Raw genomic sequence first — 24,056 nt, 5'->3', positions numbered from 1 at the left:
CTGTCCCCTCTGCCTAGAATACCTATTCTGGTTGGGTGTCCTTCCTCTCCTCATTCACCCTCACATCTAACAGTTTTCTTATCTGTTTACACGCCTTTCTCTCCTGATGGTCTTGCCATTATCTTCCTGCTATTAGTGTAGGGCCTGGCAAGCAATCAAGGCAAATAGGGTATCTGTGTCGAATGAATGCATGTCGTGTGGAGGCAACAACCAGAGGGCCAGCCTGGGCTGGGTGAGGCTTGGTGGTTATCAGAGTCTCATTCCTCACAGTGGCAGAGCTGGCTGGATATCAAAACCTACCTCACCCACCTCCACCATGAGCTGCTACTGAGCAACAACGTGAATCCCCCGGGGTATCAGTTCTCCTAAAGATGGAATCTGAGTTTCTTGATACAGATCTTCTGAGTCCTCGGGCATGGGATGCAACGGGCGGCACAACTCTACAGATTGAGGAAATAAAACCTCAGGCGTGGGCTGCAAAAGGTTGTCACACACACGGATTTTCTCAGATCTCTGGGCTGGGTTTTCTTTATCCCTTTAGATAAAGACACCCAGGCCTGAGGGAAAAGTGTGCCTCCATCTTGGCCTTTGGCCCTAGGTCCCCCAGCTGCCCCTTTCCATGTAGGACTGGAAATGCTTGGAAGCCTGAGGGCCAGCAGAAGGCAGTGAAAGGAGAGCTCAGTCAACTGGTGCAGTTGCTGCTGTGGCAGCCAGAGCCAAAGGAGGTCACCATTGATCCCACAGGCACTTAATTCTTCGTGCTGAGACACGGGGGCAACTGAGAGCTAAGGGGAAGAGGCGGGGTGGAGTGGGGGGAGGGGAGGCGGTGCTGGAGGATGGGATGTAGCCACTTTCTCTCTCTGAGTCTCTGTTTCTCTAAGTGCAGAATGAAGGTGCACGGTGTAACTAACACCATTCTCTGCTGGTCCCTACATTTCACTCTCTAGCGAGGTTGTCAAGGATGCAAGATTACCGCTGAATGGGGGTGGGAGATGGGGGTGGCCCTCAGATATTGGAACCAGAGGAGGGTACAGTTCGGAGCATGCCCAACTGGAGAACAGGCATCCAAGGGGGAACCCTCCCCCAAAGGGACTCCGGAGCCCAGCCCCAGCCCCAGCCCCAGGTCTTCCGGTTATATTACTCCCCGGATGGGACTCAAGTTCCAGGCCCTGACCTGCCTGGAGGTTCCAGGGAGAAGAGAACCAGGTCGTCGCCACTGCCCTGGCGTCAGGGAGGAAAAAAGAGGCGCCTCTCGGTGGCCTCACCTCCGGGCCGCCCGGGGCGCTCGGCCACCCCAGCCACTCGGGTCCGGAGACCTCAAAGCGCAAACTGCCGGTGCCTCCGCAGCTCCTTGCCGGGTCCTGCCCCACCCGGCCCCGCCCTCGGGCCCCGCCCGCTCCCGCTCCGCCCCCTCCAGCCGGAAACCCCCCTTCTCCTCCTCCGGGTCCCCCGCACACTGCACACCCACCAGCCCCTCTCCCTCCGCGGGTCCGCGAAGCCTCTCCCCGCCCCGGCCCGCCCGCTTCCTCCCGCTCGGGTTCCCGGTCCCCAGGCCCCGCCCACTCCGCCCAGGCCCCGCCCTCCACCCAGGCCCCACCCACCTCCCCGCCCGCCGCGCCGGCCCCAACCCGGGCCCCGGGCCTGCTATCCCCAGCCGAGGCCCCGCCCCCGGCCCCGGAAGCCCCTCCCCGCCCCGGCCCCGCCCCCCCGAAGTTTCTTGGGCCCCGGGCGGCCGGCGGGACAGAGCGCTGCGAGCAGCCGCCCGGCCGCCGCGGATGGAGCTGCGGGGGCGCGCGCGGCGCGGGGAGTGAGCGCACCGCGGCCGATCGGCGGACCCAGCGGACTCGCCATGGAGGAGGAGGTGAGGGCCGGCCCGGCGGGGCCTGGGCCGGGGTCCCGAGCCGCTCACGGCGGTTGGGGTCCCGGGCTCAGGCCCTGCTCCAGCCCCGCTCCCGCGGACGCCGGCGCTGCTCCCCACCCCCAGCGGGCAGAGCCGGGCAGGGGCGGCGGGCGGGGTCGTGTCCGGCGCTGCGACGACCCACCCTCCTTTGCTGTCTCTTTGGCTTCGTTCACCACCTGGGGGCATGTTATTGTTCCCATTGGACTGACGGGGAGACTGAGGCTCTGCTGAAGCGGCCTGGGGTGCTGGCCACCGCTGACTCTCCTTGCCGGCCAGGTCGGATCTCAAGGGGGCACGGGGCAGGCTGCGTGTATTGGGGTGTTGTGTGTGTGTGTGTGGGTTGGGGAGGGCTGTGGGTCCTGGAGCTCCTCTCTGAGGGAATCTCGAGGCTGTGATCTTCCCTGGTGGCCCCATGGCTGGAGAAGTTGCTTTTTTCTCCCCGTGTGTCCCCTTTACCCTACCCTCTCACCTACCCCAGAGTTGGCTCAATAGGGGCTGATCCTAGCCCCTGCCTTCCCCCACACCCCTGGGGGCTAGTTCCCGGAAGGAGCTGGGCAGCGGGCCCAGCAGTGCCCCTGTGAGCCTCTCTCTCCCGCCTCAGGACCCTCTTGGTCTGGGGAGGGGTCAAGCACAATGTGACTCCGGCCCTTTACTTGCAAACACTGTTCTCCTAACAGCCCCATCACCCAAACACACTGCAAGCATTTAATGTGTGCTTGTGGAGTGAATGCATTAGAGGAGGGGCCGGCTGAGTCTGGAGGATTTGCTTCTTGTCGTCTGGGCGTGTGTGTGTGTGTGTGTGTGTGTGTGTGTGTGTGTGTGAGAGAGAGAGAGAGAGAGAGAGAGAGAGAGAGAGAGAGAGAGAGAGCGAGCGAGCACGAGCGCTTCTGACCCTTTCAGCCCAGGGGAAGGGTGTATGTCTGTGCCTGGGCGGGTGGGGAGCCCTGCCTGGTCCCCTTCCGTGCCCATTTCCTTTCTGCCCCTGCGCAGGGGCAGCTGGGGTGTCAGGGTTCCCTCCAGGCCAGGCCCGTGGTTCCTATGGGGGGTAGATAAGTCACTTCCCCTCTCAGCTTGTGTTTCCTCTTCTATAAAATATTGGGCCTGAGGCCTCCTCCCCAGACCCAGGCCGTGTGCCTGTGGCCCCTTCTGTCAGAGTGGGGGGAAGTAGGGGCCAGGCCACTCCACTGTGATTTGCTTTGGCTTCTTGCTTGCAGAGGCAGGGCTGCCCTACCCGGCCCCAGGCCCTGGGGCCCCCTGCTGCGAAGGCGGGGGGGGGGGGCGGGGGGGGTTGTCTGGCTGGGCCCCACCTCTTCTCCCAGAGGATGTGAGACAGGATTACTCCGTCTTCTGATCTGCTCTGGCCCCCAATGAAGGGAAGTTATCTCGGGGCCTCCTGGGCCACGGTTTGTCTCCCACTGGCTCTGAGTTTCTAACGCTGCCACTTACTGACGGCACCAAAAGCTCCCCAAACAGCTGGGTTAACTGAGGTCTTGCTTACCTCTCCCCCACACAGCCAGGGGCTCCCCTACTTCCCCTTTGGCATCCCTAGTTCTTTTCTTCCCGTTTCTTCTCCTCGGCACTTACTCTTATCTCCTGAGGCCCCAGTGTCCCACCTTTGTTTCTCTAAAGCCCCTCTTAGACCATAGTCACCCCTGCCCTTCATGACCCCTGGCTGGCCTCCTCGTCTCACTCGCACATGGCTGCTTTCAGCTCCTTCCCAGCTCTGAGCTTCCTCCCCCCGTCACAGCCACCCGCGTGCCAAGGCCCCTCAACCTCAGTGACCTGCTCCGTCAGGCTGAGGCTTGGTGAAGTGCAGGTCTGGGCACTGGGCATCAGTCCACTTGTGCTCCCATGGCCTCACTTCCCCCTCTATAAAATGAGAGCGGTGGGAGATGCAGAAATGCCGTGATACGTGCAGAAGCTTTGAAAGTTGCAGATATCAATGTGAGGGGTTCCTGACCCTGGTGTAAGGCTGCAAACCCTGGACTGCGGCTTTCCCGCTCTGCCCTGGGGTTCTACCCTTGTCCTCTAAGTCATGCCTTTTTCTGGCTTGGCCTCCAGGCTGTTCATCAGTTGCCCTTTCCCGTCTAGAGAGAGGCAGGGCAGTGTGCAGTCCCAGGACTGGTTTTGTTACCTCGAGCTAACCTCTGACCCTTTCTAGGCTGTACTTTCTCATCCTGTAGTGAAGGAGCTGAGACTGTAGGGCCTTTGATACCCTTGGTATCTTTCCTTCTCTGGGCCAAGGGGTGTCTCCTTCCCTCTCCTCCACAGGCCTGTCAAAACCCTGCCTTCTGCAAGGGCTTCCTACACTGACCTCAAGCCCTTCCTTGTCCCATTAGTGAGCTAGGGCTGAGGCATCCCTCCAGTGGGTGCTCTGTCCCTCCCAACAGGCCCTCAAGCAGGGTCTGTGCTGCCCCCGTCAGACTGGAACTTCCTCTCAGGGAGCTGGCCTGGTGGGTTCTTAGCAGAGTTTAATCAGAGCATCGCTGGGTTTAGTCAAAGAGCAAAGATCATCATCGTAAGTTCCCAGTGATGTGAGGTGTCAACGCGTTTTCTGCTGGTCTCCGTCCCTCTGTTTTGGCTATTGTTGTGGCTTTCCACCCGCTTCCCTCCTGTGCACAGGGTCAGGGTGACCTGGCATCTTTTTCTTTTGAATGAATGACACAGAGACCTTCCCACCTCAGGCAAAGGGGAGCCAGGCTGGTGCTCGGGGTGCCCCAGAAGCTGCCCACTGTGGGCAGGGGAGGACCTGAGTGAGGATCGATGGGAGAGGAAAGAGCGAAACAGGAAGCACAGTGGTCAGCTGGTCGACAAGAGGAGAGGAGGCTGAGAAACTGGGCTGAGCAAGATAAAACCTCCCTGTGAGCCCTGCCAAGGGGAGGGGCTGCTTATGAAAACTTACTGGCGCGTAGCCAGGCCCCTGGTGGGGGAATGAATGTCTGAGGGGCAGGGAGAGGAGTTGGGGAGGGTGGCAGGCAAGCGGGTCTCCCTTGGGGAAGCTGTTGGTGTGGGGGTGGCTGATTCCTGGTAAGGAGACCCTTCCCTGGGCTTCGGTTCATGCCTCCAGCCCCTCACTTGTCACTCCCCTCAATCCCAAAGTGCCTTCTTGCCTCCTCCTGACCGCACCCATCCCTTAGGCCCTGGACTGGCTTCTCTACTTAATCCAGCCATGGTGTTCCCTGGGCACTGCTCTGCTACACCCAGCGGGGACTGTGGTCAAGGCACACGTTTCTAGCTTTGCACCTGGGAGCTCCCAGCTGGCAGGAAGTTTTCACAATGTCAGTAGATGAGGCAGGCAGGGGAGGTCACAGTGGAGGGGCTTTAAAAGGGGCAGTGTGGGCCCTGAGAAGCAGGAGGGGAGCTGGGAGCTTAGGGGTGGGACATCCAGGCAGCACCTTCATATCCCACTGTCCCTGCTGCCTGGTGTGAGAGGCCTGTATCCCGCAGGCCTAGGCAGGAGCTAACAATGCTGATTGACATGTGGGGGTGGGATTTCCTGTTTCCCACTTCATCCCTTCCAGCCCTGGGGGGGTGAGGCCCCTAAGGGTCACACAGCCCATGGGGCTGAACATGGGGTCTCCGAAGGGCGGGAGGGGGAGTTGGGTGGGTGATAGGATACAAGAACCTCTCTCATCTTGTCAAGGGCCCTGAAGTCCTTTCTCCGGTCAGGGTGGCTCATACTGGCCTGCAGGCAAGCCTTCCACTTCCTCATTTGTCCATCCGGGAGAACGTTTGGGACCATGCAGCTTCCCCATTTTTCTCATCCTCCAGACGTTAGGGAGGGACCTGAGGTGTGCTCACATTCCAAGGAGCGCCAGGGCCCTTCGAGGCCAGTCGCTAAGCCCAGAAAGGGCCTTGCTCTCGATTTCTGAACCGGCCCAGGAGCGGTCCTGAGAGGCAGAGGGAGTGGCAGTGACAACAATAACAATAACAGCAACTGCCATTTCCTACCTGGGTCGCCCAGGCACTGCTTTGTGTGCCGCGTCTTAATCCGGCAAACACTGACTGAGCCCGACTGTGTCCCCGGCGTTGTCTAGGCATGAGGACAGGGCAGTAAACAAAACAAGATCACTGTCCTCGTGGAGTGATCATTGCCGTTTTGTTTCTTTTCTTTTCTTTTTTAAAAAAATATATATTTTATTGATTTTTTACAGAGAGGGAGGGAGAGAGATAGAGAGCTAGAAACGTCGATGAGAGAAACATAGACCAGCTGCCTCTTGCACACCCCCGACCCCCGTCCAGGGATGTGGCTGCAACCAATGTATATGCCCTTGACCAGAATCGAACCCGGGATCTTTCGGTCCGCAGACCGACGCTCTACCGCTGAGCCAAACCGGTTTCGGCAGATCATTGCCATTTCTATAGTCATGCCTATCTCCATGTCACAGCTAAATCTGGGAGACCAAGTGACTTGCCTCTGGTCTGTGTGACTTGGGCTTCAATGCTCAGATCCCTAGCTGTCGTTCAGAGGGCTGGGTGCAGCTCAGTGAGAACCAGGTTAGGGCTCCCCTGCCATGATGGAAAGCAGGGAGGCTGTGCCCTCCCCGGCCCCTGGCAACTCACCACACGTCCATCTGCCTGGGCTTGTCCTTCCAAAGGCAGCTGTGGCCACAGGGCATCCCCTGGGGAGAAGCTGCTTTTAACTGAGGCCACTTTTTTGAGCTTTATGTAAATTACAGAGTAGCCAAAAATTAGTGCTAATTTCCTTCTAGCACCCTCTAGATTCTGACACTGCTCTTGATCCCTTCCCTCCCACCTTCCCCTTCACACTCACTACTGTGCATACCAGTCACTGAAGCAAAGTGGTTAGCAAGTTGCATGTATTTTTATTTTCATTTCACAGATATTTCTCGAGCACCCGTTACGTGTAAAGGAACAGTGCTGGGTGCTGGGGACCAGAGGTGAATCTGACCCACCTGGTAGGAGGTGACCCCCCCATACATACACCTGGCACCCAGCTAATCAAGCAGGTGGTGGAGGGGCACAAGATGTCAGTGGCTGGCCTGGAGGCCCCAGGGTGGCTGCCATGTCTTAGAGAAGGACGCTGGTCCAAGGCAAATCCCTCGGAGCCTCACCAGATGGGGTGGCCGCCCCCAAGTCCTGGGCTCAGGTGGGGAGGAGCGCAGAGGAGCCTCCTGTTTGGGGGCAGAAGCAGGAGGTTCCAAGGGTTTACTAGGTGAAAGGCAGGGGCAGGAGGCAGCTTACCACCCTGCCTGCTTCCCTCCTCTCATCCTTCTCATTCTGCTCGCATGTCCTCTCCTCCGTGGGGCCTGCACTGTCCTCTCTCACTTGCCAACCCCTTCACTCTTTCCTTCGTAGCATTTCACACTGGATGTGTTTATGTCTAGTGTTCATTTGTCCCGCTCCTCCTTTCCTAAGTTGCCAGCTCTCTGAGGACAGAGGTCCATCATTTGTATTCCTCTCTGCCTGCCCCAGCATCCGTGGCACTGCCGGTGCTCAGGACAGCATTTGTTGGCTGGTTGAATGAACACACAGGAGGTGGAATTGTGAACTCTGGCTCTGTCCTTCCAGCTGTGTGACTCTGGCAAGTTATCCTTCTGAGTTTGCTGTGACATGTAGGTAATGGTGCCACCGCCTTGGAGGGTAGGTGTATGGACTGGCTGAGACAATGTGTGAAAATAGTGGCTCAGCCGAAACCGGTTTGGCTCAGTGGGTAGTGCATTGGCCTGCGAACTGAAAGGTCCCAGGTTCAATTCCAGTCAAGGGCATGTACCTTGGTTGCGGGCACATCCCCAGTAGGGGGTGTGCAAGAGGCAGCTGATTGATGATTCTCACTAATGTTTCTAACTATCCCTCTCTCTTCCTCTCTGTAAAAAATCAATAAAATATATTAAAAAAAGAAAAGAAAATGGTGGCTCAGTACAAGGGGCTGCTGCTAATATTGCTGCTGCTGCTGTTATTACTGTTATTTCTAAGGCTGGGTTAAGAATATTTGCCTGGCGCCAAAACCAGTTTGGCTCAGTGGCTGGAGCGTCAGCCTGTGGACTGAACGGTCCCAGGTTCGATTCCGGTCAAGGGCATGTACCTTGGTTGTGGGCACATCTCCAGTAGGGGGTGTGCAAGAGGCAGCTGATCGATGTTTCTCTCTCATCGATGTTTCTAACTCTCTACCCCTCTTCCTCTGTGTGAAAATCAATCAAATGTATTTTTTTTAAAAAGAAAGAATATTTGCCTGGAGGTTGTGGCGAAGCCCACATGGAGGATATTAGGAGGCTCCCAGCAGAGGGACGTGTTGCTAGTTTGGCCTGTGGACTGTGTGCCCCCCTGTGGCAACCCTCATGGTACGTCTGTCTCTGTCTTCCAGGGGGTGAAGGAGGGGGGTGAGAAGCCCCAGCGAGCGCGGACGGCGGACAAGGCGGGCTGGATCAAGAAGAGCAGCGGGGGCTTCTTAGGGCTCTGGAAAGACCGCTACCTGCTCCTCTGCCAGGCCCAGCTGCTGGTCTACGAGAATGAGGTGAGCACGGGCTGAGGCGGGTGCTGAGGCGGGGACAGGGCGGCGGGGGAACCCAGAGCCGGGGCCGGAGGATCTGTTCCGTTTTTGCCGTGCTGTGCCGCCCTGGACGAGAACCTGACCTTCAGGTCTCTGCAGCATGGACGGGAGCTCCAGGTGCTCGTCCAGGGCTCCTGGCTGAGGGGCTGTTGGAAGTGTGTGTGCGTAAGGGTGAGTGTGTCTTCTCAAACCCACAGCCCACCCCCTGGCCCTGGGGCAGGTTCCACATTTGTGAATGTTCCAGAAACTGAAGCTTGCTCCATTTGTCAATGATAATGGAAATAATACTAATCGCTCGTGCGTGTTTATAGCTCTTGTATGAGACTCGACAGTCCCAGGAGTGCAGTCATCATGTCATCGTCTACAATAGGGGTGTCGAACTCAATCAGAGAAGGGGCCAAAATCTAAAATCCAGCCTAAATCGCGGGCCGAATGGTTTACTGAACAGTCATAAACTGTCATTGTGATGGAAACGCAGCGGAGTGCAGTGATGACAGCGCGGTGCGGGCCACATTGCAAGGCCTGGCGGGACGGATTTGGCCCGCGGGCCTTATGTTTGACACACGTGGTCTACAAGATGGATCCTGAGGCTGAGGGCGGCCAAAGGACTGCTCAGCATCTCAGGGAGGGAGGAGCCAGGTCTAGAACCCGATCCAGTGCTCTTTCCACTCACTGATGCCGGCAATTGCACGCTACAACCTGTTTTGGGTGGACGGTCTTTATTTGGGTGAATACTCTCTGTCTTCTTGAGAAGAAGGCACCAGCCTACATCGAGTCTGTCCTTGTGGCTCCGAGTCACTTATAATCAGACTGTACTTCTCGTCTTTTCTTTCCCCTTCAACGTGGAGCTACCAGTTGCTGCTTCGCCACTTCTGCCGTCTGGTGCCTCGCACAGCCCTCACGTTTCCCACCGCAGGCTCGGCCCCGCCTCATTCCAGCAGGCTTGGAACCTGGACCCCAGGATGCTAACCCTGGTGTTCAGAGTTGAAAAACCTCTTGGTGACAACCGGAGGAGGAAAGGTCTTACACTTACGACGTGTGTGCCCTGGGTTGGGGTATAGAGGGCCCATCCACAGAGAAGGGGCTGTCGCTGTGTGCCTCCCACAGTGGAATACAGGGGAGATCCTGCCTGTTCCTCCTCAGCCTCTCTCCGCGTGCCCCGGGGTACCTTGGCACATTCATAATCGTCCGGGCCAAGAAAGATGGGGCGCCCCGGCCTCCGTGATGAAAGGAGCTGCCCTTGAGGAGCACGTTGCCTGTCTTTCCCGAGGCCCAGCTCATGGAGTTGGGGTGTCAGAGAAGCAGCTGGACGAGTCATTCAGACAGCCCCCCAGGTGTTCTGTACGCTGCTCTCGGCAAACGAGGAGGCGCTGTGGTGGCAGCAAGGGGATGTTTTTATAAATAAAGGGTGTTGTCAAAGCTTCCTCCAGTCCCAGCTGCCTTGGAGCTGAGTGACAGGTCCCCAGCTGCCAGCCTGCCAGGCACTGCCAGACTTGTCCTGGGCTGCCCCTCCACATCTGGCCACAGCTGGGGAGCAGGAAGGATCTTGCATCCCCTAAACTTGAAAAACCTAAATCACCCTTTTAAAATAATCACTGTTAAAAACCTCAGCGAAGCGCCAGGAACTTAGCCCTCTCAGGGTGGGGTGCTTGGCCCAGGAGTAGGAATTGAGAAATGCTTATTAGTTCAATTCCTCTTTCTTGATGTAAGGAACTAGGCGAATGAGAATGGCTCTTGGCTGTCTCTTGGCCGTCAGTGAGGCTGACGTTCCAAAAACGCTGCCCCCGCCCAGCGCCTGCTGGGTTATCCGTGTCTCTCAGCTGCACAAGGGCTGGATGATTCAGCGATTCGGGAAAGAGGAGGCCCGGGTCAGACAGCCGTGAGGGGCTGGGCGTGGCGATGAAGCACCTTTGTTTTGGGGCCAGCAGTGGCCCGGCTGGGGAAGGCGTGTGCACATGGGGCAGGTGACCGGCACCTTCTGCAACTGGGGGTCCTTTTGCAGGCAGCCCCCTTCCTCTGGGGTCTCACTGAGTCAGGCGTTCAGTCCGGCAGATGGTCCTCTGAGCTGCTCCTTGGTGGGGCATTAGGGGGAACAGAAAGGAGAGCAGACATAAGCAGCACAGGGGAGAGAGCGATGGCCCGGCAGGAAGCTAGGCTGCTCTTCCCCCAGCAGAGGGTCCCGAGCATCTAGTTGGGTGCCTGCCCCGAGCAGGTGCTTTGTGGTTGGGGGACCTCAAAGGAGCGAGGTGGCACCAAGGCTTGGGCTCCTGGGGTGAGCAGTGAGCGTCCCGGACCCGGCGGATTGTGCTGTCCCCGTGTTGAGTGGAGAAATGTGAGAGGGATTAAAGACTAGGGGTTGGAAAGAGATGTGCAGAGGCAAAAATGGGAAAGACACCCGATTGTACCTGGATGGGGAAAATCAAGCTGCCTGGCCATATGGTCCCCTTTCCTCAGGGCTGAAGGGAGGGTACACCAGTGGTTATCCACTTTAGCTGTACAGTCATCTGCTCATGTCTGGGCTCCACCCACCAGGGACCCTGATGTAAATGATCTGGGATGTTGCCTGGGCTTTGGGATTTTTATTTATTTTTTAATCCTTACCCAAGGATATGTTCCCATTGATTTGAGAGAGAGAAATTATTGATGTGAGAGAGAAACATCATTTGGTTGCCTCTTGTACATGCCCTGATTGGGGATCAAACCCACAACCCAGGCATGTGCCCTAACTGGTGACTCTCAAACATGTGACCTTTTCTGGTGCATAGGATGATGCTTTAATCAACTGAACCACATGGCCAGGGCTGGAGATTGGGATTTGAAGGAAAAAAAAATTTTTTTTTTAAATTAATTTCAGAGAGGAAGGGAGGGAGAGAGGGAAATAGAAACATCAGTGATGAGAATCATTCATCCGCTGCCTCCTGTGTGACCCATAATGGGGATCGAGCCTGCAACCTGGGCATGCGCCCTGACCAGAAATGGAATTATGACCTTCTGGTGCATAGGTCAATGCTCAACCACTGAGCCACGCCAGGCAGGTGGCACGGGTTTTTAAAGGTCCCAGGGCCACTGAGGTTGAGAAACAGAGTTTCTCAAACTTTTGTACACATTAGAATCAGCTGGAGGACTGTTAAAACTCAGATTTCCCCTAAGATGATGATTCATTAGGAACGGAGCCAGAGAATCTGCATTTCTCACACGTTCTCAGGTTATGCTGCTGCTGCTGGACCAGCTACCACACGTGGAGGACCCCTGGTGCAGCCCAGGCACTGCCCCTCCGCCTCTGCCCCCGGCAGGGAGGAGCGCTGTGCTGGGAAGGGCTCTGGCCTGGAGTCAGAGGGCGTGGGGTTGAGTTTGGCTCTGGCCCCTTATGCTTGGGTCTGAGCTCCTAGGGCAGATCAGTTCACCTCCACACATTTGGGGGGAAAAGTTACGTTCTCTTCCTCTACAAAGTGAGGCAGGGGGTTGGTTTCACGACCTTCGTGGCTACCAAAATCCATGGGTGCTCAAGTCCTTGATATGCATGGAATAGTATTTGCATGTAACCTACACATGTCCTTTCGTATACTTTACATGATCTCTAGCTACTTATACTATCCAGTACAATGTCAGTACTATGTAATCAGTTGTTTAGGGCATAATGGCAATAAAGAAATGTCTGTACATGTTCATCAAGAAACAACCATGGCCGGGTTCGGCCTGCGGACTGAAAGGTCCCGGGTTCGATTCCGGTCAAGGGCATGTACATTGGTTGCGGGCACATCCCCAGTGGCGGGTGTGCAAGAGGCAGCTGGTCGATGTTTCTCTCTCATCGATGTTTCTAACTCTCTGTCCCTCTCAATTCCTCTCTGTGTAAAATCGATAAAATATATATTAAAAAAAAGAAGAAAAGCAACCGTGGTAGGCCTAACTACATAGCACATGTTGGCAACAACGTAACTTTTCCCCTCAAATGTTTCCGATTCGAGGTGGGTGGAATCTGTGGATGTGGGGCCCTTGGAAACAGTATAGGCGGATTCATGGAGGGAAATGAGGGCATTTCCTCTGTGTTTCCCAGATATTCCACCCAAACCTGGGAGCACCGAGAGGTCCTGGGGGGGGTGCTCAAACAGCAGCTCCACGTGGCCAGTTGGTAGGCCTGTGCCTCCCCGACCCCTGCTGACCCAGGCCTGTTTCTGTTTCCCTGGAGTCTCCGGGGAGAGACTGTGCCACATCAGGAAGTTGTTCCCGCTAAGTCTTCCGGAAGAGCCACCAATTGATCACCATTGAGGGAGGGGCTTGTCCCAGGCAGCGTGCTGAGAGGCACCTGGTGGAGAAAGCACTCAGGTGCCGGCCTGGTGGGGAAGAAGGGAGTCTAGCCCGGGTCCAGGAGTGGCCTAGAAGAGGCTGGCCACTGTCCTGGCCACTGGACTTCTGTTGACGGGGCCTCAGGATGACAGCCTAGGGGTGGGGTGCTCTTAAAGGAACCATTGTGCTCTCCATTGCCCCCGAGCCAAGGTCAGCGGAGGAAGATGCTGGTAGAGAACCAGCTCAGGGTCACTGTGGTGAAGGCAGGGATGTCGCCCCAAGCATGCTTGTTCACACTTCCCTCTGTGGCTCTGCCTGGAAAGCCTTTTTCTTTCTTTTTTATTTATTTTAAAATATCTTTTGTTTAAAATATTACATATATTAGTACATATGTCTCCCTTTCCCCGCCATTGACCTTCACCCAGCCTCCCTTACGCCCTGTCGCGTGCCCTTATTCCACCCCCCTCCCCAGTGTCTTGTGTCCATTGGTGTGCTTATATGCATGCATACAAGTCCTTCCGTTGATCTGTTTTCCCCCTCCCCAACAATCCCCAGCCTTCCGCTGTAATTTGACAGTCTGTTTGGTGCTTTGCTGCCTTTGTGTCTACCTTTTTATTCATCAGGTTATAAGGTTCTTTATTTTCCATAAATGAGATCATGTGGTATTTTTCTTTCACTGCCTGGCTTATTTTACTTAACATAATGCTCTCCTTCTATCCACGCTGCTGCAAATGGTAAGGATTCCTTATTTTTTATAGCAGTGAAGTATTCCATTGTGTAGATGAACCATAGTTTGTGATCCAGTCATCTGTTGATGGGCACTTAGGCTGTTCCTAAGTCTTAGCTATGGTGAATTGTGCTGTTATGAACATAGGGGTGCATATATCCTTTCTGATGGGTGTTTCTAGTTTCTTGGGCTATCCTTTTTCTTTTTTCATTTTGTGACAACTTGCTCCCTCTTCCAGGCTACCTTTTCCGCACATCTCTGTCTGGCCTCTGGGCCTGCAAGGACCCCAGGCACCCTTTCTGAGCCTCTTGAGCTTCAGGTTTCCTCATACTCCTTAGGAACATTTGCATCAGCTCTGCTCCCCATCTCCGGATGGTGAGCCCCATCTCTCACGTGCATTGTGAGCCTTGAGCGTGTCCCTCCAGCCTGAATGCTGGATTCACAGACTGAATGCCAGGGACTGAATAGCTCATTTTGGTGATTGATTGGCAGGCTGGGGTCCCCCTCTGACCAAGTAATGTCCTCATTGGTTGGGACCAGGGTCTGAGGCGGGGCCTGGGTGTCTGAGGGTCTGGCTGTGTCCTGTTCTCACCACTTCATGTCCCCTCTGTCCCCCCACAGGACGAGCAGAAGTGTGTGGAGACAGTGGAGCTGGGCAGCTATGAGAAGTGCCAGGACCTTCGTGCCGTCCTCAAGCGGAAACACCGATTTATCCTGCTGCGATCCCCAGGGAACAAGGTAGGGCTGAGCCTGCTGGGCTGGACCCTCCTCCGGGCTGGGGTCCGCTTGGGAAGGCCCTCCCTGGAGGCTCTCTAAGATGGGCTGGGCCCCGGATGCAGCCGTGCATTCGCTGTGGAGTGTGCCTGAGGCTCACGTCCGGGGCTGCCCCAGGTGGGACCGTTGCCTGTTTGGTCCTGGAGTCTCCCCGCCCCGGGTGATAGGAGATGCGTGTAGAGCTCTGCTGAGCGCTCTGCTCCCCTCTCCCTCCCAGGCTCCGGGGCCTCCTCCCAGGCTGCGGTTGGAAAGTAGCCTCTGGGAGGTGGGGCACTTGGCTTTCTCCCACTCCCTGGACACAGGAGGCCGGGCTGAGGCAGGGGAGCTGGGGCAAGGCCTGCGTCCCACCAGACCTGACACCGACAGTCCGGGCCACAGGGGAGGGAGGGGCCCCCGTGCCCGGGCTTCCCGGGTGGGCCCGCTCCCCTGGACTCGGTCCTTGGAGGCTGCAGCCCCCCAGCTCCCCTCCCCTGCACGCTCCTCCTGGCCAATGCCGGGAAAGCCTCCTGCCTGAGAGCCTCTCTCCCCGGGCGGGCGGGACATGCTGTGTGTACAGATGAGGTCTGCTGTTTGCACCACATGTCTCTGGCAGGCAGTTCGGGTGAGTGACGCTGGCGTCGTTTCACAGATGTCAGGAGCGAGTCCGATGGGGGTTGGCGTGTACAGTCAGTGCCTCTGGCCAGACCCCCCACCCCCACCCCTTCTGCCTGGGTCACGCCTCTCCCGACCTCTGCACGTCTTGTGGAGCCTCCCGGAGTGGGGCTGAGTCACCGCCGGGGGGGTGGGGAGCGGGTCCGGGCTGGGCCTGCCGGGCCTTTCTGTTTCTCCGCCAGGAGCCCAGTCTGTTCTGCTCACTAATCCGTGGCCCTGCTCTGCCTGGGTGAGGGCAGAGAGGCAGCCGTGGGCAGGGCTCGGACCCTGGGGTTGGGGGAGTGCCCAGGGGGCGGGGGGGGCAGTTTATAGTGTCCTGAGGGCATCTGCTGCTGAGGGCACTTTGAGGAGAGGAGAGCCATGTTATGGTCTCGGGCCAGGGACCCCTGTCCTGTGGGGAGGCCTGCTCTCTCTGGGGGGCGCTCTGTGTGTGTATGTGTCTTTTGAGAGACATGGAGTTCATTATGCACGAAGGACGCATCTGTGTGTCCAGTGCACGTGTGTGCACCTCTTCGTGTTCACCTGGCCACAGTCTGTGTGGGTCTTTGCCTGTCTTAGTGAGCTTACGTGGCTGTGGAGCAGAGGGGACCTGGCTTCTGTCCCTGCCAGTCCTGGCCCCTCCTCTCTCCCATTCTGAGGATCAGCTGGTGGTGGGATAGGTGGGCAGGCCCAGGGCGGGGGGGGGGGGGGGACGACGGACACATTGCCTTCGGAGAAGCCTGTTTGTGTATCTACCTTCTCGCCTGCTTCAGCCAACACCTCCCCCCCATTCCCAGTTCTTCAGAGGTCAGGGTGGCTCAGGGCGGCTCTGGGAACAGGGTGATCAGTAGGGAGTGCGCTGTGGAGCAGCTGGTGGGGCTGCAGAGCAGTGGGAGGACAGCACACCCTGATTCCAACTCAAGGGCCCCCTGACCCTCGCCACCCCAGGAGCTCACACAGAGAGTGGGAGCTCTGCAGAGGGCACACGGGGGACCACCCAGAGTTCCGAATCCCCCGCATCCTCACCCTCCTTTCCTATCGCCCTGGGTGTTCCCCATCCTCAGTGACGCTGCCCGCTGCCTGGGAGGTCACGTGACCCCGCTGTCCGGTCCTGAGGCCGCCTGGTTTTCCTTCTAATCAAATAAACAAAGACTCCAGTGTCCTGCATGGCCCTCTCCCCCCATCTCCCATCCCCACGCCCCTGCCATGAGGTCACAGGCAGATGCTGCCAGGAAGCAGGGTGGCCGCTGCTGGGCCTTGCTGCCTGCTGGTCCCTGCCAGCTTGGCCCTTTCCTTTTCCTGCCTCCCCTCCCCCTCCCACTCTTTGCCCCTCTGCCATTCTGTCCTCCCCCCTTCCCCAGGCCAGTGTGGGTCTATTCTGGGGCCAGACCTGTTAGCTCCTAAAGGCCTTTGCTCCTGGGGCTTCTTGGAAGGACTTGGGCAGAGACCTGTGTGGCCTGGGGCCCTTCAGGACTTGGGGTGGGGGTGGGGCAGGAGGAGCCGCCTCTTGGTATTCCGCTTATCCCTGTTCTCATCACCCTGTGGGATGCCTGGCTCCTTCAGCCAGAATCGCAGGGCTCCTGAGGGTGGGGCCGGGTCCCATTTCACCTTGTATTCCTTCTCCTAGGGTGGCCCTTTGGCCCACACCCTCCTCCCCACAGCCTGCCTCAGGTGGGCTGGCCCGCGGGGAAGGCCACAGTTTGGGTTGGGTTCAGTGGTTCTGTATTTGTCCCATTGAGGCCCCAAGTGAAAAGACATGTGCAGGGTGAGACTAGAACTCTGAACTTGACTCCCAGGAAAACTTGGTCTTTTTCGCCCCACGCCTGCTGCGTTTATTGCCGTATTCAAGAACATGCCTCCCAAGCTCTCTGGGATGGTAAGTTCTGCACCAGGCAGGGGCCCACCAATCAGGGCCTGCGAGCAGGAACAGCGGCTGGCTCAGAGGCTCTGGCCCTGGCCCACCTTTTCATAGCCCCATCCCAGGGTTGGGTGGGACCTTGCAGAGCCTGGATGCAATGCCGCTCCCCCCTGAGCTCCCGGCAGCCCTGATGGCTGGGCTAAGAGGCAGTTGCCAAGGTGCCCTAGGGTTTCTGACTTAACTGCAGATCTGCTGCCAGGATCGAATTTACCCTGGTCATGCAAATGAGCATTCGGCTGTGCCTGGCATGGGGAGCCGGGTGGGACCCAGGGCCTGGTATGAAGAGAAGCGGGAGGCAGCCAGGAGGAAGTTATATAATGAGGATGCTGAGGGGCCAGGGGGACTTCAGTGTTACATAACTGGGAGAGTGGTGGGGAGGAAGGCGCTAACACGGGAGGAGGGGAGAGAGAGAGAGGGGAGAGGGGGGTGGACAGGCTGGCGACCCGCCCAACAAAGAACTAGGGCATCTTGAGGTCAGAGAGTGGGCAATGGCCCAAAAATAGGGTAAGGAAAGGAACCTTGGGCCAGTTCATTCACGAATTGGCTCATTCATTCAGTAACTATTTACTGAGTACCTACTGTGTTTAGTTTACCCCTGGCTTTAGTCAGGTTGAATTCCCTCAGCACTTTTTCTCGATGAGGAAACTGTTGGGCTGGTTTTTTATTGTTTTTTTTTTGTTTTGTTTTTAAATGCTTTTATTGATTTCAGAGAGGGAGGGAGAGGGAGAGAAAGAGAAACATTCATGATGAGAGAGAATCATGGATCGGCCGCCTCCCACAAGCTCCACACTGGGGATCGAGCCCACAACCCGGGCATATGCCCTGACCAGGAATTGAACCCTTCAGTCCACATGCTGACACTTGACGCTCTATCCACTGAGCCAAACTAGCCAGGTTGGGGCTGTTTTGTTGAGAAGGAAGGCCATGGTAATAATTTCTACTACTGAGCACTCTATGCCCAACTCCAGATCTAACACTTCAAATGTCTGTGACCCTCACAGCTCCATAGGCAGATCATGGTGGTGGTCTCCCTTTACAGACGAGGAAACTGAGTGCAGAGACTCCACTGCTATGTCCACCGTGCAAAGCAGCCTCTCAGTTTGCATGCCTCACACCCTCCTTCATTTTCTATCTGACCTTGGGGCCTGGCAGGTGGGCGGCCGGGGGCTCTCCATGCTGCCTTCTGAGTCTAATACAGGAGCTGGGGGCTCCTGCCCAAGATGGAGAGGGACCTGTGGGGTGGGTGGCATAGGGTCTGGAGTCAGGAGTCATGGGATTACATTAGGCCACCGTGGTCAAATGTCATCCCATCTGGTGAGACTCTGCATCCTCATCTGTAGAATGAGGAGGTTGGAAAGGACCCCAGTGCCCTTCCTTATAGTCTATGGTCCAAGGCCAGAAAGGAGACCCTGGGATGTTTTTACTTGTGGCCAGGACTGCCTGTGGTGCCCCCGGGAGCTGAAGATGATTCGGTTCCAGTGGGCCTTCACCGTGGACCCCCTCATGCCTGTCACGTGTGTCACTCAGTCCCAGGAGACCAGCCTACTCCTGCTTCAGAGAAAGCACGCCCTGAGCTCCCTCCCCAGGGCAGGGCTGGTTCCAGTCTGAGTCTGACAGCTGCAGCGGGGAGCGAGCCGTTTCTCGGCAGGACCTGCCCACCCTTCCCTGAAGCCCCGGAGCGGGTCGTTGTGGCTTGCTCCCAGCCAGCTGTGCCAGCTTGGGATTTGGGGTGGGGAGCTTCCTTAAGACCCAAATGTGAGCCAGGTTTAACATCTGCCATCTCCCCCACCCATGCCCCCTGCAGGTCAGCAACATCAAGTTCCAAGCACCCAGTGGGGAGGAGAAGGAATCCTGGATCAAAGCCCTCAATGAAGGGATCAGCCGAGGCAAGAACAAGGCTTTCGATGAGGTGCGGTGAGGTCCTGCGGACAGACAGCCCCGTGTCCCCTTTCCCCTGTGTGAGCTCAGAGAGGGCCCTGCCCCGCCTCGCCTCAGACCCCTTGGTTATGTCACTGCTGCACACTGGCCGGGCTGTTGTTACCTCATTTAATAATCACAGCACCCCTCAAAGTAGGTGGTAGCATTCCCACTTTACAGATGAAGAAACTGAGATGTAAGGAGATTAAGTGACTGGTTAAAATGACAACATGGGTGAGTGGTGGGGTAGAATTTCCAGCTTGTAGTCCAACAGCCGGTGGGCCCAGCCAGAGAGGTTTGGGGGTGAGCTGACAGCCGGAAAGCTCATTTTCAGTTTGGCCATGAAGTATAAGCCAGTGTCTGCCCGCAATGGCCACCCACTCCCTGCGCTGGAGTGGTGACAGTGGCCACAGTCAGGCTTGGGGCAGGCAAGGTGTCCCCTGGACCAGATCTCCTAGGGAGGATTATCTTTGACATCGTGGGGTTTTAGCTCTTTGGGCTAAGCTGGTCCTGGAGGCTGCCTGGGGTGGCCCTTGGACTGCAGAAGTGAGACCTGAGGGGAGCAAATCTTCCCAAGGCCCCTGACTTGGGGCTCGGCTCCTAGTTCATGTCTCAGTGGGACTGGCATGCTCGGAGCTTCCCCTTTTGTGGACAGGATGATGGGGGCATGGGCTGGGCCTCAGCCCACAGTCTGTTCCTCTGTGGAACAGACAGTTGGACCCCCAGGTGGCCTGAGCCTGACCTGGGGGCTGAACAGTCTCAGCTCCCCCCCCACCCCCAATCAAAGGACAGGCTGCTCTGGGATTCAGAGCCTGGATTTCCATGTGAATCTCACTGTGTCTTCCTGGGCTGCTCCTCACCCTTCTCCTTACCCTCAGAAGGAGCTGCTGCCTCTAGATGCTCTGGCCCGAGGGTCCCCGGGGAGCAGCCGGGGCCGGGGCAAGATTCCAGGGTATCCTGGGCTAACTCCTCGCCCTCCCCCAGCTAAGCCAAACACAGCCTCTGGGCCACTACATATTTGCAACAGACTGAGGGGCAAGGGCTGACAGCCCATATTAGGGCAGGAAGACTGAGCCCAAAGAGGGCAGCCACAAAGGCAGTGCAGAGCCAGGGAGCAGAGGTCCATCATGGGGAGATGCTTCAGAGAGAGGCAGGGGCGGGGCTCTCGCCCTGTGCGTGAGGATGTGGGTACGGGCTGTGCCTCTGAGTTAACACCTGGGCATTTCCTTCTCTCCCCAAGGCCTGGTGGGGACTGACCTGGTTCCTTCTCCTTCCCAGATAAAGGTGGACAAGAGCTGTGCGCTGGAGCACGTGACCCGGAACCGAGTGCGCGGGGGCCAGCAGCGCCGGCCGCCCACGAGAATCCACCTGAAGGAGGTAAGATTGCCCCCAGCCTGGACAGATGGGCGGGCAGTGAGCCTGGGACCCCAGCTCCTTCGGCCCCCTTTTTCCTGAGGACCCTGGAGCTGGTGCTTCCTGGGCGGTGCGGGTCTGAGTGCAGGCACAGGTGTCAGTCGTGCTCAGCGTGTAGATGTGCCTCCTGCGCTGTGGCCCACACGCCGGCCTCGGCCAGAGTTGGTGCCCTAGGGAAGCAGACCCCAAGTGGTCTGTGCCTCTCAGAGCCCAGCTCCCAGCTGGAGAGAGATGTGCAGGCAGGGCTGCGTCTAGTTTTTGTACAGAGGACCCCCTGCGCCTGAGCAGCCCTAGAAGGACGGGAAGGGTTTCAATTGGCAGATGTGGCGGGAGGGCGGGGGCCGGTGGAGGGCGTGGTGTGAGCTGAGGCAGGAGGCAGGAGAGTGCAAAGCGTGCCAAGTCGCTCTGGGACAGCTTTCAGGAACCGGGGGTCAGGAGGAGGAAATTGGGAAGACCTTGAATGCCGGAACTGAGGACAGGATGGGTGGGAGGCTGTGTTCCAGAGGTCAGTTTGAGGCCCAGGCAGCAGGAGTTTGGATTGAGGGGAGGAAAGGTAGGGGGCCAGGAGGAAGAGGAGCAGTGGGGGCTCCAGGCTCCCAGAGGGGTTGGAAAGGGAGGGCCAGTGGGAGAGAGACTGAGAAGCAGGAGTCAGCCGGCTTGTGATTGCCTGCAGGCTGGGGGCGCACCCTAGAGAGACTAGGGGGGCTGTCAGAGGAGCCTCCACACCTGGAGGCTGGGCAGGTAGAGGCCCTGGGCACAGGGAGTTTGGGAGAAGATATGGGCAAAGGGAGGGGTGACTGAGGAGCCCCTTTCAGACCATAGTTGCTGGGGGGGTGGATGGTGGGTGGTAGAGACCTTGGAGGTCGGGACAGAACCTCAGCACCTGCTACATTTGGGGGGTGGGGCAGTGAAGAGCCAAGAAAGAGGAGGCCAGAGAGGCGAGTGGCGCATCCAGGGAGAGAAGGCACAGGACCCCTGGGTCATCAGCCAGGTTGGCACCCACAGTCACAAGGGCAGGATGAGGGACAGGCAGGGGGTAATGCTTATGCATATTCGCTCAGCAAGGTCAGCTTGGGGCTGTCATGGGGTGCAGAGCTAAGAGTGCTGGAGTGGGGGACCAGAGGAAGAAAGGGGGGGAAGGGAAGGGGCAAGGTCACCGGAGAGCTTGCTTTGAGGTGAGGCAGCCTGTTCCTGCCTGTCAGCCGAGGGAAAGCTGCAGAGGGGAGGACTGAAGTAACCAGAGAGCACGGCAGACCTGAGGTGGGAGATGTAGGAGGTGCAGGGAGGGCCAGCTGGAGGGGAGACCCTGTGAGGAGACTTCAGGGAGGGACGCTCATCCCAGGGACTGAACATGTGTCACCAGCTCACCTGTGTGCATGTAGAGGGGAGTGAGGGTCCCCGCCAGACCCACCACCTGAGGGACCAGGAGAGGCCGGCTGCCCAGCTCTGCTCCAGGGCCCCTGAGGCTCCCGGGGAAAGTCCCCAGGACCAGGTGGCTGTGAGGTGTCCCTGCGGAGCCCTGAGGCCCAGTGGGTGGCAGCTGTCTGCTTGGCGCAGCTGTTCCCCTCGGCAGTCAGCTGTGGTCTGGGCTGCCATGCCCGGGGCCACGTCTGACCATGTGAGGACAGTAGGCACAAGCGGCCGAGCAGCTGGGCAGGCGAGGGCTGGAGAGATCTGGGCCAGAGGGCTGGGTGTGGGCTGGCAGGCTGCACAGCGGTCTCCAGGGAGGGGAAGCAGAAGTGAGTGAGCGCAGACAATGCTGGAGACTTACTGAGTCCTGGTCCTGGCACCTGCTAGGTGGGTGGTTGCAGAGAGGGAACACTGTCCAGGCCAAACAGCCAGGAAGGGTCAGAAACAGGCTGGAGCCATGTGCCCTGCTGCCCAGGCCAGCACAACGGCTACTAAACAGAGCGGCCTCTTTCCCCGGCTGGAGGAAACCGGCTGGGGCACCGAGGGGACAGCCAGCTCTGACCTCTGGCCTGTGATTCTGACACACGGAATTCTCCAAGTGCGGGAGCAGCGGGTTCATCAGAGGGCGTGGGCAGGGCCTGGGACCTGGGCAGCCTGGAGGGGAGGGCTGTAGTCCCCCTGTGGGCGGGCACATCAGACCCAAAGGTCCATGCTGATGTCCATATGCTGCCCCCTCCAGGTAGCCAACGCAGCTTCTGATGGACTTTCACGCCTGGACCTCGATGCTCTGGACAGCAGGCCGCCAGGGCTTACCCCCGGCAATGATGTCAGTGCAGCCCAGCCCCGGGAGGCACCCCGGCCCCTCATGCCTCCCACCAAGCCCTCCCCGGCTCCCGAGGTGACCGTCCTTGGTGACAGAGTGGAAACCCCTGTGGGGCAGAGAGCCCCAACCCCTGTCTCCGAAAGCTCTGAAGTGCAGCCTGAGAGCCAGGAAGACTCAGAGACGGCTGTGGGCGAGGACAGTGCCTCTGAGCAGCTCCCCAGGGTCCTGCCTGAGAAGCTGAAGGTGAGCTGGGACAACTCCACCCCCGAGGAGCCCCCTGCGCCTGAGACTGCGGGACCAGCCGAGGCGCCCTGTTCTGAGACTTCCGAGGCCCCGACCAAGGAGGCCGGGCAGCCCCCCACGCCCCCACCCAAGATCCTATCGGAGAAACTGAGAGCCTCCATGAGTGGGGTGGAGGCTCCGGAGCCAGCCCAGAGTCCCGGGGCCTCCGAGCCCTCTGCCCCCGGCTCAGCACAGGCTTCAGTGAATGGCGTGGACTACAGTCCCGAGCCTGCCGAGCCATCCCAGGCTGCTGGCACTCCGGGAAGCCCCCCAAAGAACGGAACGGCTTCTACAGTGTTCCCCTGGGACCTGCCATCTCAGATCCAGCCCCGCCGCTCCTCCATGGGGGACCTGCTGGGGGAAGGCCCCCGGCGCCCGCAGCAGCGGCTGTTCCGGGCCCAGCTGGAGGTGCAGGTGGCCTCCGAGCAGACGGAGAAACTGCTGAACAAGATGCTGGCCGGCGAGCCGGCCCCGGTGAGCGCCGAGACGCTGCTCAGCGAGGCCGTGGAGCAGCTGCGGCAGGCCACCCAGGTCCTGCAGGAGATCCGAGATCTGGGAGACCTAAGCCAGGAAGCACCCGGGCTGCGGGAGAAGCGGAAGGAGCTGGTGACCCTCTACAGGAGAAGTGCACCCTAGGGCCTGCCGGGCCGGGGCGCGGCCCCTGCTGGCTGGCCGCGTTCACCGGAGCCCAGCCCTGCCCAGAAGTGTGCTTCTGCTCGGGCTGCGGAAGAGCCGTCGGACATGTCAGTGTTTGGCCGGGACCTGCAGAGGCTCCGGGACCCTTCCTGCCTTGCCTTGGCCGGTGGTGCAGGTGTCACCCAGGCCCACGTCTGGCCGACTGGCCTGGCCCCCGGGCCCCGGCTCAGCGGGGAGCACACACTCAGGACCTCTGCGCTCGCATGGCTGTTCCGATCTGCTCCAGGGCTTTGGCCCAGCACTGGGGGTCTGGGGGTGGCATCGTCTCTGCTTCTCACCCTCGGTAGTTTACATTCCTGACTTCTGAACAGAGCACAGCTAGGCCCCCCGCAGCCTCTATGTCCAGATCCTCCCAGGCAGACAGCCTCCTGGCAAAGGCAGCTTCAAGGCGTAACCAGCCCTCCTGCCCACCTCTTCCCAGCAGCTGCTGACGCCGTGGGTCTAGGCTGTAGGTTCATCCCTCAGCTGCAAGCCCCTGAAGGCGGGTGGGAGGCAGGTGTGAGAAAGCCGCTTGCTGTGGGCCCTCTCTGGGCCTTCCTGTTCTGCAGGCCTTCCCTGGGGAGAGTGCGGGGAGGAGGAACCTGAAAGGTCCCCTCGTCCAGTCCCCGCCTCTGGGCCAGCTGGTGTCCAGCCCCACGCATTCCTCTGCAGGTGAACTTCAGAACGGCCCGATGTCAGTGTCGGAGAATCCCGTATACGATTCGTTCTAAATCAGCCTTCAGAAGAGAAGCCGCCCCAACATCTGTGCCTCCCCAGACGGATTTACATCTG

General features: G+C 58.5%; 1 protein-coding gene across 1 annotated transcript; it reads left to right on the top strand.

The window, feature by feature from the left end:
- Positions 1 to 1,705: 1,705 nt before the first annotated feature.
- PLEKHO2 (pleckstrin homology domain containing O2) lies at positions 1,706 to 23,685 on the top strand. The gene is made up of 6 exons (XM_036439134.2): positions 1,706 to 1,861; positions 8,226 to 8,375; positions 14,044 to 14,160; positions 18,549 to 18,653; positions 19,940 to 20,038; positions 22,224 to 23,685. The coding sequence occupies exons 1-6, from the start codon at positions 1,850 to 1,852 to the stop codon at positions 23,223 to 23,225; spliced, it is 1,485 nt and encodes a 494-aa protein (XP_036295027.1). The 5' UTR covers positions 1,706 to 1,849; the 3' UTR covers positions 23,226 to 23,685.
- The last annotated feature ends 371 nt before the right edge of the window (positions 23,686 to 24,056 follow it).

This window comes from Pipistrellus kuhlii, unplaced genomic scaffold (genome assembly GCF_014108245.1).
Source record: "Pipistrellus kuhlii isolate mPipKuh1 unplaced genomic scaffold, mPipKuh1.p scaffold_m20_p_1, whole genome shotgun sequence".
In the NCBI taxonomy this organism is placed as follows: Eukaryota; Metazoa; Chordata; class Mammalia; order Chiroptera; family Vespertilionidae; genus Pipistrellus; species Pipistrellus kuhlii.
The sequence above is the reverse complement of the archived record's forward strand: the minus strand, read 5'-3'. Positions and strand labels throughout refer to the sequence as shown.